The 14,112-nt window shown below is 41.4% G+C and overlaps 1 protein-coding gene across 14 annotated transcripts in view; it reads right to left on the bottom strand.

Annotated features, from left to right (window-relative positions):
• The window catches only part of hspg2 (heparan sulfate proteoglycan 2), a 94,974-nt gene that overhangs the window by 57,246 nt on the left and 23,616 nt on the right, over nucleotides 1-14,112 (bottom strand). For 13 of the 14 annotated variants that reach the window (XM_042219327.1, XM_042219318.1, XM_042219319.1 and 10 more), the window contains exons 2-4: nucleotides 9,895-10,024; nucleotides 9,555-9,605; nucleotides 1,314-1,373 (exon numbers count right to left, since the gene is read on the bottom strand). In XM_042219327.1, coding sequence (XP_042075261.1) covers nucleotides 1,314-1,373; nucleotides 9,555-9,605; nucleotides 9,895-10,024 — 241 coding nt within the window. The remainder of the gene's footprint in view (nucleotides 1-1,313; nucleotides 1,374-9,554; nucleotides 9,606-9,894; nucleotides 10,025-14,112) is intronic. The other variant, XM_042219323.1, reaches the window with a different exon arrangement.

Raw genomic sequence — 14,112 nt, 5'->3', positions numbered from 1 at the left:
GTACTTGCTGCCAGGTCAACAGTGGCTTGAAGCCCCATTTCTCTCTGAGCTTGCCGCAAAAAACAGAAGAATGGGACTGCCTGAGATCCTTTGATTAGAGCACCGAGTTGTGCCATACTGCTAACGAGGGCCTCTTTCACTCCAAGAGCTCCTGTGGGCAACTTGCTGCTTTCAGCAAGGGGGAAATCCCCTTTGCCAAGCGCCACCACCATCAAAGGTGATGAAACTGTGAGAACAGATGTGACGAGTGGGAGAGAGAAAAAAAGTGTGGAAAAGTAGCATTCCATACTTTTAATTCATAAACTTATTTGGCGATTAAAGCTGTTCAGTAGAACTGTGGCAGCTTTGTGCAATGGGCCCCTCTAACACTCAGAGGGCTACGCAGAAGACAAAGAGTTGATTGAGCAATGAGCCCAGCCTGGCCTTTAAACCCCAGCCACGCTGGGTTTGACCTTCAACCCCCGAGGCTGCGCCCAGCACCAGTCAAGCCATTTCCAAAACATGTGGGGGAGAGCCAGATTCTATAAGAACAAGGCCCAAACCACAATGCTCTAATAACGCCAACAAAGATCTTTAGTAACTCCCCTACATGGGATTTTGCTCTCTCTCATCTCAATCTCCTCCTTAGTTTTTCTGCCTATATTTCCATTTGCCAGCTGTCTCTTTCTCATCTTAACTCCCGTAGACACGATCGCTCCTACTTAACCCCTTCGCTGGTAACAAGCCAAAACCTCTGTTTCCAAGTCCATTTATTGCCCTGTGGGGAAATCTAGGGACTTAATTCTGGCTTCATTATTAAGCTCTCCCCATCCTGCTCATCCACAGTTTGCAATGTAGAGATCAAAACGACCACTATATATAAAAAAGGCTCATTTTCATACTTGTGTTATAGCTACTTAGTATAAGACCTGGTTTGTTGCATTGGAGTTGAACCACCAACATGAGGCTGATATTTCAAAGAGCAATTTTAAAATGAAAGCATGGAGTACATTTTGCAAGTTACATGGTAACGTCATTTCAAAGACAGTTTTAGCAAGAAATGGAAATGTTGTCACTCTGTTACATGATGGAAAAAGCACATAATTTTCCATAGCATCGGAAATCATTGGGAAATGCCTGTAAGACATTTGGAAAAACAAACCAGCTGGACTCAGACACTACATGCCCCAGCTGAGTCTTCCTTGGAATGTTATCTGAGAGTGTGCTTGGAAAAGACCGTGCATAACTGAATGGAACAGGTGAAAGCAGAGTGTGGCAAAGACAAGAAACAAGAGAAAAACAAAGTGTTAAGAAAGAGGTGCGTCAGGACTTACTTTGGTCGTGCTCACTTGGGTTCTGTATGTTCCTCAGATATGAAGAATCCAACCAATGTGCTATAGCAAGAAATGAAGTGCAAGCAGCAGAGAGCAAGCAATAGTGGGAAAAGACGTGACGGGGAGGTCAACACGGCACAAACATGAGCCAGAGGTCAAAGATCAACCAAGGAAAGCAACACAAGAACAAGGGAAACAAATGAAGTTAGCCAGGCAGGTGCAGAGAGGTTAAAGTTTCAGGAAAGTTAGACAGGGAAACAAATGCAGGGAGAGAGAAAACAGAGAGAGATAATAAGTAGGAGAATTGAAAAGAGAAAAAGTTGTAGTAACAGAAACAGGAAATCAAGAAGAGCCACTACGATTATGTGAAACAGACATATTACAGTGGTAGCAGAACAAAAAATCAAAAAAATCCCAACATAGTTTCATGAGAAGCTGGAAATGTCACCATCGATTTGCTGTGATCAACAGTCCCACTAATCATTACCATCTAAATGTTGTGGATACTGCTTCATGGGACAGAGGCTGCAGGAGGCGTGTGGTTTTATTAACCAGTGTCTGCCAGGAAACACATAAGGAAATCTCTTTACATGACAGTGACGAGGAGAAAAGGTGAGGGGCCATAACTTTAGACAAACCTCTTCCTCAGTCTTTCAACACAAAGAGAATACTTTACAAACAAAGCGCACACTTCCACATCCTGCTCTTCACATCTCAGCTGTCTGACACATACATCCACCCTGGCACTGCAGTAATGCAGGGAGGAGCTGTTTCCTGTTTTCCTTTTTAAATGGAAGAACTGAGCACCATTAAAAGAGTTTTAACTGGTTTTACCCTAAGTTCTCTCCACTGGCATGGGCAACAATGACCACGTTCTTTTTCGTGGTGACTCATTCATTCTGCTTGGGGCGTGCTATGAAATGTCAAGTGAGGAGGCCTTTTGGTTGTTTCAAGAAAGAGATCCAAGTACAAAGGTTGATTTACAAACCATTTACAGGATCTATTCACTATCTTGTAAACAAAAGCACCCTTAAAATGTATTAAAATGCTCCACACAAGCACTTTATACTAACAAGAGAGATTTTTTTATGCTCCTCTCCAGATAAATATGAGTCCACTCCATAAACTTCAACAAACAGTAGTAAACAAGATCTCCTTCATAATTGAGTGAGTATACTGGATCCAGCTGTTGTACAGCTGCACATGCAAAAACCATGAGGGTTCTGACACACGTTACTGCAGTTGTGGCATATATTTTAGAAGAAGGCAGAGTTTACAAAAAGAAAAAAACTGTGTTAAGAGTTAAGAGCATTTCTTCAAGTCTAAAATGCCCAGCCAGGAAACAATTGAGAGAAAACATGCCCTACCCAAATGACATGAGGTTTCCCACAAGAATAGTGACCCAAACTAATTAAGGCTAATGAAGCATTTGCTACTTCAAAGTCTGCTGATCTGCTGTGATCACTGTCAGAAACAGAAAAAGAGTGGAAGCCAGAGAGGAGGAGGTAACAGATTTGTTAATACTCTCTGCTCTGTTATGGGTTGATCGGGCTGAGGTCACTTTCTGAGACAGTGCTCACTGTGTAAGAGGCTGGATAAAGAGATATTTGAAAATACAACAAACTAAATGGATCTTTTACCCAACAGGAGAAACATAAAGTAAGTATATTGCTCAAAATACAGTAATTAAGACAACACTCAATCTTCATAGTATAACTTGAAGTCGGTTACACTTCAGGGACATCAATGTGTCCAGTTACGAAGCATAAACAATTGTGAATCCATTTCACTCGCTCTGAGGCAAATGAATGTGACAACAGGTGCAATGGAGAGGAAACAACAAGACAACTACATCCATTTTCTTCCGCTTATCCAATTCAGGGTCATGGGCAAGGCAATCCCTAAAAAGGGAATGGTTTTGTATGTGGTGGCCACAGACCATTGCACTCTCCTTATCCGTCTAGACTGATTTTTGTATACTTTATCCTTTTGTTAGTGTCCTTAACACCACTGAGACACAGTCTTAAGAGTGTGGAGGAGATGCTTGAAGATGGATACACAAAAGTGCAATGGACAGGGGCATAGAATGGCATCAATGCAGCAGATGGACAGTATCGGCTTCTTTGGGTCAGGGGCAGCAGGAGCACCGTCAGGACCCTAGAAAATGACCTTAAGCAAGCTACTGATCTGCATGTTTCTGACCAAACTGCTCATGGAGAGAATCAGAACCAGCACCACAAAGCTTGACTGACGATCGGGACCCTAACCCTAACAGAAGAATGGTAGGTCTTCCACTGTGACTCTGTTCATTTCAAAGATGAGAACAGGTTCACACTGAGCACATGTGACAGGTAAAAAAAGAGTCTGGAGATATCAGCAACATCATCTTGCATGACTGGTTTGGCAGTGGGTCAGTAATGGTCTGGCAAGGAATATCCTTGGAGGGTCAAACTTCTGCTAGGTACAAGAATGAAATCCTCAGAATCATTGTCAGAACTTCTGGGCCCCATGTTCCTCCTGGCACAGCGTCATGTGACCAGGGTGTGCAGGCAATCCCTGGATCACGCAAATATTTTTGAATCCAAATGAGAACCTCTGGGGCATTGTGTAAATAGTGCCACAGACTGTCCAGCAGCTCACTGATGCCCCAGGCAGGCACATGGGGTAATACACTCAGTAGAGTGTGTCTCATGTCAAGCTGCATTATCTTGTGGTTTAAAATTTTAACTTTGATTGAATCCAGCCAGAATACATTATTTTGGCCTCCACTGACTTTTGTTACACCAGTTTATGTGATTTTCCTCTGTTTTGGGGGGCCAGTGGACGTATATGAATTGTCAGCAACAGAAGAAGAACTAGTTAAGAACTTAATTAGTCCCGGGAGTGGTATTATTTGATATAGATACTCTCTAGGGTGCAACCAGGAAGCCACTAATCAACTGTGGAACTTTATCCAAATGAACTCATATCTGGGAAAACCACAGGACAATTGAATACCCAGCCAATAACCACTTTAATTCAGTATTTGGTCTGCAGCACAATTAAACATTTTGCTAGCACAAGTGTAAGTTACTCACTTATGACGTATCGTAGCTTATTTTTAAGCTCATCAAAATGCACAGAGATATAAAGTAGAAGTCCTTCCTGGAGAGAGGAAAAAGAAAATCACTCCAGCAGGCAGATAAGCTCTCTTTGAACGAAACCCTAAAAATCTCTTTCCTAAAGAGGAGTGGCACAAGCCAGCTCTCCAAGGCAACTCATTTGTTATTGGTACAACAGAGTGTAGGATCACAGGGCTAGGTGCAGTAATAGAGCTCAAGTTAGTGACTAAGATCATTCAGCAGGAGTCTTTCAGAACTATGCCCACCCAAAATGAATTGCACACAGTCAGAGTGACAATCTGCTGATTATGAATGGATAGAAGCTTTTGTCACTGATTGAGACGAGTAGGCAAGACAAAGGTTAGTCCAAACGTGTCGTTTAAAACTGCAGCACCAACGTTCGTTTGCTCCTACAACTGTCCTGTCCACAACATTCTGTTTCAAGTGTGTGACCTCCTTGTAGGGCTCCAGCAGTACAACAACAAAGATCTCAGCAAAATAACTGCAGCTGCCAGCGTTTGTCCCTCTGTATAAGTGCCCAAGAGGCTCCGTGTATCTGACACACTCTCGCAAACACTCACACAGGCAGTGCCACTGAGACACACATACCAGCTGACCATGAAAAAGCATGAAACTGAGTGGGTGGCCTGGCACTGCTCAGGCCAAACTGACAAGACAAGCTACATTACCCTGATGTATTGTCCACTAATGGTGCAACATCTGCTCAATTTGACAGATAACGGAGGAATCCAAACCTATGTCGTGTTTTTTTCAGTAAGCGCTCACTAGTAAATGATTAGAAGCAAAGCCAGGTGAGGCTACACAGGAATGCAGTACCCTGTCTGTGAGTCTCCCTCTACTCACATCAGTGTCAACAGTATACACACACACACACACACAAATCACAGCATGTAGATCGAACGCCAATGACAGGTGAGTCCTTGTCTAGCTTATTTAAACAATGGATGAGAGAGCTAGTTTAGACAGCAGCGTTAGATATTGATGTATAGCAATCTCAGCACGACAATAGCTAGAAGCCATCTGAGTTTCTCAGGGCTGAGATGCTGTTTATCATGTTTACACTGACTTATCTTTTCACCACTTGCACTAACAAAACATTAGTGAGCCACAAAGAAAAAGAATGACAGCTAGTAGGATTGTTGACAGAGTGACTTTGACATGTATTGCTTATCTCTTCTATTTTTAATATGTTGTTGTCTTTTCCTTTTTTTTCCTTTTTTTTTTGCACAGCAAAAGATAAAAAAAAAAATTATATAATTTCTGAGTACATCTCAAGACTTCTTTAGAAGGAGGCTACTTGGACAAATACAATACACTATAATACTGACATGTTCCTGAACCATTGCAATGAGAAATGTACTTAATGGGACATATTACGGTTGAAGTTGGTCTACTATGGGACTGCACTGGGACCTACACCAAATGCCTTCCACTTGCATCTGTGGAAAGCACAAGGTGGAAAGAGCGCACCTCCCTTCCTTTTCATGCGCATACATGGAAAGTTGTGGAGGTGTGGAGAATAAGACTGCAGCATAGTACAAAACAGGAACAAGAGACAACAGACACTGATAAAGTTTTTTAAAAAAGGAGCTGAGGTGGAGGTGGGTTGTAGCTGGACTTCTCTGAGAAGTCAGAAATTAATCAAGCATAATATTCAACTACTAAAAACAAATATTATTTGTTATTCTGCATTTTAATCAAAAACTAATAGTCCATCCTTGCATTCTCTTCCACTTATCCTTATCAGGGTCGTGGGGGAGGGATGGAGCCTATCCCAGCTTTTATAGGGCGAGAGGCAGGGTGCACCCTGGACAGGTTGCCAGTGTGCTGCCAGTGTGCTACAAAGAGAGGCCGACCATTTGTGCTCATATTCACACATATGGGAAATTTAGAATTACCAATAAACTCAACCCCACTAACTGCATGTCTTTGGACCGTGGGAGGAAGTCAGAGTACCTGGCCCACAGAGACATAAGAGAACATGCAAACTCCACACAGGTGGAGTGGAACTCAGGCAACAGTGATAACCTCCAAGGTGCTCCAAACAATGTGCTTTACTATTTTTTCTTGGATAACAACAACTTACATACATATTTACAACAACATAGTGAATTAACCACTAGAAAATAATGAAAATATATTTTGCTGATTACTAGTACTGTTAAGCTGGGGCATAAACCTTATTTTTAGTAATGGTTAATTACCTTTATTTATTTATATAGAAAAAGAAGTGGTCTGCCATGTTTTTTCACCCTGGTCTAAGTATATTTAAAAAAAATAATTCTCAAGCTTTTTACCCAAAATAAACACTGTGCAGAGCGTAACCCCAGCGGCCTTTCGCCAATTACTACACTATTACAAGCGAGTGGCCTGGTAACCTTTGTTTCCTTATGTCCTAAACAAAGTGGCCAATATCCTTAGAACACTGGGAATGTCTGTAATGGAGCCAGTGGAACAAGGAAAGGCTCTCACAGAGCAGATAAGCTGGATTTACCTCCTCAGAGTCCCAAAGAAATCTCTTTGGGACTCTGAGTTTAGAGGTCACGATGAAAGGTTAGGAGGACATGGGACACAGTTTCCATATCTCTGGAAAAGATTGCAGACTATGATTAAGAGGGAGACAAAGAGCAACAATACACAGAAGACGGTTCACAATAGCTCTTATTTAAGAGCAGTTTCAATTCCAGATGTTTTGCAGGGATTCATTTTACATGTCTGAGACAAAGGGAATTGGAAATTCCTTAACCATCAGCAAACAGTCACACAACAGGATACAAAGCATAATGGGGGCATCTGTACCACCAGCGTCTCGCCATTTACAGAAGTGGAGGGGGAAGGAAGGCACAGGCTTGGGTGAATTGTCTGGACAGCCAACAGGACAGAGACACTCAGCAAAGTATTCAGGATTCAGCACAGGAAACAGAATTTCCTTCCCAAGGCAGATTTACTCAGATCTATATATGGCGCTAGTCTGACTACACTAGTCTTACGACCACGGTCATACTGGGGAGAATGCAAATGTGTCCAGGCACCTTTGAGATAAGGCAATATAATTAAGAAAGCACCAAATAATCTCAACTTTCTTTTCAACAGCTACATTAAAAGAAAATTGACCTCTATGTGAAAACAAAAGCAAGGAAGTTTATGGAACCAGAGTACTTGGGACTGTTCTTGACTCATTCACGCTCAAAATGTTAACACACACAAATGGAAATATATTTTCTCATCCTGTACTGTGAACAGAACACTGATTTGCTTTGTCTTTTATGACTTTTAGATATTTTTTCTCACACAAATCTTTCTGCCATTCTCATTATAAGAGCAGCTCAGCGTGCTGCAGAAGGCTGGAGTACAACTTAGGCTGAAACAAGCGGCAAACTGTGTTTATGGGGTAAAAATGCATTCCCTTTAACTATGTCTCAATCAGTCAACACTAAACAAATACTGAAGGTTGAGTCAAAAAGTGATTCAACAGTCAGTTAAGCCTTGCTAGACTAATCTGCCGCTATCACATGATGTCAACACCACACACATTAATGCTAGCCGTGTCAAAATATCCTCTGGCACCTTTAACTGGCCTAGATTCTGTGAGGCCAGGCAGAATTGCTATTTCTGTGAGTGAACCACATGATGCTCTTATGCTAGCTTGCTACCAAAACAATTATTGTGCCCTGATGTAATTAGCTCCACGAATTGTTGCAAAACATAATCTATTATGTGTCAGAGTCTTTTGGAAATGACCTTTTAGTTCACTGGCTCTTCATATGGAATCTACTTTTGAATCTATGGTATTACTGAATACAATTTAATGTTCTTTTCATAAATTCTGGTCCTCATTACAGTCAAACAGGATGATAAGTTATGGTATGCTTTAGGGCCACAGCCATACTACTAACCCAGATCAAAATGGCTGAAGTTATGGCAGCAAATTTCTATCTTTTACATATAGTGTATGTAGATCTACATGACACTCAATTAGACTTCAGCTAATTGAGTGTCATGTGAGAACTAAAATTAAAAGAACTTTAACCTATTAGCTCCCTTGTACCTGTGATTTCCGATTGCATGCAATTTCCTGGTGGATTCAGGGAGTGTCATGTTTGCAGATGCAGACAAGCAGTCAGCAGTCATTACTAAATGAGAGTACTTACTTAGAGTAATCTAAAGTGAGAAATGGCAACTTTGGGCAATGCTTGGACTTAACTCATTGCTGTCACAAAATAGAGTGTTAACACTATAATTATGGGAAATAAAATTAAAGCACATATAGGATGCCATCGATCAGTGAAGTTTCATGGTGAACTATAAATCAAAACCTGAGCAATGGATATCTACGATGCGATTCCAGTTATCCTTTGACGTCGAGCATTAATTTAGCTACAACATCACAGCTCAGCAGTTAAATATAGTATGCTACTAGGTAATACTCTTAAGGCATCCTTTGTGGCTAACCCTGAGTAGCATGCACACATGTTCAGTGAAAAGGTCAGGTAACAGTAATTCTTACTTATTTTGCTGTCTGCAATGAAAAGCAACCCATGGATTGTAAAAACTATAAAACACGGACCAAGAACAGCGGCACACGTAAACTTTAGGTATGATTAAAGAGTCAGACCATCATGCAAAGTTTATTATGGTTCCTGCATTATTATTTTCTGAAACTATGTGCGGTGATATAGTGTTTTCCTTGAACAGAATACAAGTCTGAATAAAAATAATGGGGTAGAGGTGCTTTCCCGCAGTTTTTATTGTTCATTGGGCGTTTATTTATCTTATTGTGCTGTCACCTTCGCCAATGGTTAAAAGGATGAAAGAGGAGATGTTTATGTCTCACAGATAAAGCCAAGGCCCTGTGTTATGACCAGAGTCTGGCAAGCTGGCGAGGAGGGAGGAGAGGGTGTAGCAGGATGTGGAGGTATCATCACTCAGGCACCGACAGACATTATGCACAAGTGTGCATGCACAAATGCACGCAATGACACACGCGCGAGCACACTGTGCTACTGGTGCACGTCAGAGTCGCAGATGGGGGAGCTTTAGAGGGCTGAGTGATCCACTGCATGTAAACAAAATCTGTCAGAGTGGATTGTTAGATCCACAAGATTGTCTCTTCACTTACTTGTGCTATCAGGCCACGGTGTGCTTCCATATTCCTCTCCACTGGGCTGGTCTTTGGAATGAGAGAAACAGAAGTATAGGTCAATGTGCCAATTTCAGGTGAGGAAAACATGCTTTATTCAATTATATTTAAAGTAGTGCACCAAATCTCCTGGAGATCTATATTCCCCTTAAACAGTCGGAATCTCGCAAGTCACTATAAGACGAATCTCTGAACAAATATTTACCGATTTTCTGTTTTGGCGTGGGTTAGCAATCTTAAGAATTTATATTGAAAGCATAAGTGGTGTGAATTAAGAGCAGCTGTTGCTTTGTGGTTATGCAGCTTTTACCAAACCCACCTCCTGACGCTTCATCAGCTGCAAAGTCCTCATCATCATCCAGTAAACTCTGAGATCCCTGGACAGTTTTTTCTGCCTCCAAATCTTCTGGCAGAGGAACCTCTCCCCATACCTTGGAGGCCTGTGTCACCTGCAGTAAACACAGAGTGATTAATAAGGGTTAAAGTCTCTTGGGAAAAGGGTTACACCCAGTGCTATACATGAGCTCTGGAATTGTGCAGAGAAAACAAAAGCTGGAATGGGAAATGGGGCATTGTGATCTGTTTACTTTAATCTTTTATTATCTCTTTTAACAGCATGCAAATAAAAGTTCACGACATCTAAGTTCTATTTTTTTCAGTCCACTCGCTTAAATTCAAAACATGGCATTTATGTTTTTTCCTCATGTAAATGTTAATGCGATGAAATTCACAGCTGACTCCAAATCCAATGACAAGCACAGGAATACCTGCGTAAGTACACAGGCACACACACAAATAAAACTTATTTCCGAAAGCCAGAAAAAACAGCTGAAGTTCAGATCAGAATGACACTAATCTGTTAAAGTATCCTTTACACTCTGTTCTCCAGGCTAAAAATATATGCCACATACCACAACTAGTCCTTCAAAACTGACTCTGTACCCTGGAATCAGGAAATGGTCAATCAATAAACCATCATGTGCCCTCTAGCACCTCTAACCAAAACCTTTCTTTTTGATAAAGTGTTTGGTAATGGCTGGATCAGGTGACCCTGAATCCTTCCTTACTTATTCTGCGATAGGTCTAAGCTGCTGAGGGCTTCCCATGATGCACATGAGTACTTTTTCTTTGCCATCTCCCGGTCGCAGCAGATGGCCACATCTCCCTGAGCTTGATTACGCCGGAGGTTTGTTCCCGTTAAATGGGAGTTTTTCCTTTCAACTGTTGCCAAAGTGCTTGCTTATAGGGAGTCATCTGAATGTTGTCCTTTTTCTGTTTTATTGTAGGCTCTTTACCTTACAATGTAAGGTGCCTTGAGGCAACTATTGTTGTGATTTGGCTATATAAATAAAATGGAATTGAATTGAAACATCAAAAAGTCATAAAATGTCAGCTCAAAAAGGAAAAGTGGCTTTTTATCCTGTTTACCACAATTTGCCATGTTAGTGAGGTATGTTAGGATAAATGTATTGCTTCACACTGTGCCTGTTCTCCTGCTGTATTGCTCATAATCTAAAGATTTATTAAATATGGAACTTGATAAAGTGTTAGTACATTCACCTCAAGGGAGATTTGAATACCCAGTCCACATCAGAATAATTCCACGTGACCTTTTCCTCAATTATTAAACTACAGACTACCAGCCTCAGGAAGTGCAAATTCTTTTGCAATATTCTCTTTATTGCATGACAACACATAGAAAATCAAATAAGCATGTAGCCAGAATAACGTCCTCCTGCAGGACACGTGACAGACACATCAGACACCTCACTGAGAAGACACAAAGCTTTTCCAGCCATTCCCATATCCTGATCATCTTGATAAAGTTTACTATGGCGGCCTGACTGGAGCACAGTGTGGGTTTATTATCTCTGCTCTCAGCATCTCAGCATGCAGACTGCCCAGACGCTGGCTATAAGTTTAGATACGACTCTGGCAGGATGCCACCTCTGGCATTTCCAGTAGGCATGGCACGCCAGTTCCTATTTCCACCCAACTCTGTCATGGTAGTTTTCCCATTTGAATGGATCCAGCTAATAAATAACTAGATCTAACCCCCCTAAATCCTCTCTCCCCTGACTGAACACCCTTACAACAACAATCCCGGGCCATTTTCAAAAGCAAACTGCTGACTAACCAAATTCTTTTCAGTGATGCCGACCAGCCAACCATTGGTGTGATCATCTCCCGCTTCCCACTCCCTTGGGATGGTGTATGATCTGGACATGCTGGATGCCATTTGGGTGAAAAAAAAAAAAAACCCTGAACAAACTTACAGATGGCTGCATATTCACACCTGATCTAAAGCTAACATGCTGAGCAACACTTGTTTGAGAATGTCAGCCGACCTCATCTTAGACAGAGCTGAGAACTCCATGTGAATGCGCCCTCTCACTCCATTCTAGTTCAAAAGCTAATCTGACCTTTAGTCTGAGTCTTGAGGTTGAGACATGTCTGTGGTGTTAGAGTTATCTCTCCCTGGAGATAAAGCTCTTGACGGACTGTAACTCTTCAAACCCCACCCAGAGGACAAACACCTCAGAAGCTCTCCTGACTCTAGTACCTTGCTGTGTAAACACATTGCTCTATTAATTTGTTTCAATTTTCAATAAGACATGGTAATCAGGTTAGGCTTTAAAAAAAAGAAAAAAGTAGGCGTCGACATAAACGCACAGGAAGTGGCCTAGATACACACAAAAACACACATGGACACCTTTCACATATAATATTTACTTATAAACTACTTAAAAATATGCAGCATTGACCTTGCAAAACCAAATGGTAGTAGCTGTACAAAAGGAAATGATGGAATCCATGAATAATGAGTGGCAGGTGACATGGGACAATAAAGACCTTCAGCTGTTTAGCATGAACAACTGATGATGACGGCAATGAGTGAGAAGCAAAACCTTTTGGAAAACGATTGATCGCACTACACAAAAAGTGAGCCAAGAACCTTTCAAGACTGAAATACTGTCAGCTGTCGTTGAGTCTTGCAGCTGGAGGCCTGCTATCACCTCTGGTTCTCAACAAGTAATGCCTCCCTAATGCTAATATTTGCACTACAAGCCCTTTTATTCATCATTCAAGCATTTCATCACAATTTTTGGTTTTTTGCATTTTTTTTTTTTTGCATTTTCATCATTCTGTGCTGATGAGTTTCACATTAACGTTCCCATATTAACCTCCTCGTCTGCCCTTTGATGAAAACTGATTGTCACTTAGTGGTATTGTGCTGCCTGCATGCCAAATTATAACAAGCGTGAAACTGTGGAAGGCAAAACAGCACTGCAAACTGATTCTAATGCAGATAAGTAAAAAACTCACAAACACTGGCATTTGGTACCACGTGCAAACAAACACGGTCAAATACAGCCTTGCATGAACAGACACACACTATCATACACCCACACGTCAGCATTCCCGTCCTGGTTACATCTCAGTGATATCCAAAGCCTGTCAGAGGAAGCGTGAGAAGATTTCTTCAGGGATTCAGTTCGCCCACTCTGTTAATAAACCCACTGATGCAGCTGCAGGACAATCTGTAGGAAATGTCTTAAAGGCACAGCCAGTGTTTTACAGTAAAAAAAAGAGAAAGAAATTGGATTTGCTCATGACAGACACGAGTCTCCCGCAAGTGATGCTCTCTCATTAAAATGTTTATTGATAGCAGCTGACACTGTTTGTTGATAGCAGCAGCACAGGTTTAGCATTTAAATCACCTCTTGAGCTCACACAACCTATCAGCCTTTGTTCCCATGAGAGCTTGGGATATGCAAAAACAGAGAAATGAAAGCTGGAAAAAAGGCAGCATTGCTCATTCCAATCAATTTGATCCAAACGCCAAGTTGTGACCTTTTATGCAAGCAGAAAACCTTCACAAGATGAATTCTCAGCCTACTTGACCCTCCATCTCCCTTTACCCACCACCCCTTCTCTTCCTTTTACCCTCTCTAATATCTGCTTGGGCTTGAAGTAGCAGCATGTACTAAGCAGGAATGGAATGTAAACCGTAGAAAGCTTCAAGTAGATGAAAGCTTGACACATACTGACTTCTTTTAGATAGGGTAGGTTGAAAAAGGGCCAACCAAGCACAACCGGGCACCAATGCAGGCTGAGTCGTTGAACTCCCTTTAGTTGACCCATTGTTATCTGAGGAATAGGTGTTGTGAACAAGCAGGCCTACGCTAGATCAGGTCTACTACAGCAGGTAAAAATATGTTGTATGTGCATACAAACAACATGAAAAAAGCTACTGAGAGAATAAAAGAAAATACATGATTCTCATGCTACAGTTAAAAAATATTAAGATGCTAAATCTACTCATCTCAAAACATAGATATGAGGGAGGTTTTACAACATGCTTGGCTGAGTGTTGTGAAAGAGTGATGAAAGGAAAAGAGGAAAAGAGATAAGCCCAAGAGCACTGTTCCTTTGCACACCTTTGACTACAAATCTGTGTTACTAGTGCAGGATTTTTATGTTTGTATGATACAAATTTCTACATTTAACCTGCGTAGGAGTGGTCTGTGATTTG

Source organism: Haplochromis burtoni, unplaced genomic scaffold (genome assembly GCF_018398535.1).
Source record: "Haplochromis burtoni strain Fernald_Lab_line unplaced genomic scaffold, NCSU_Asbu1 Contig_31, whole genome shotgun sequence".
Classification (NCBI taxonomy): Eukaryota; Metazoa; Chordata; class Actinopteri; order Cichliformes; family Cichlidae; genus Haplochromis; species Haplochromis burtoni.
Note: the sequence above shows the minus strand (reverse complement) of the source record. Positions and strands in the feature narration are given on the sequence as shown.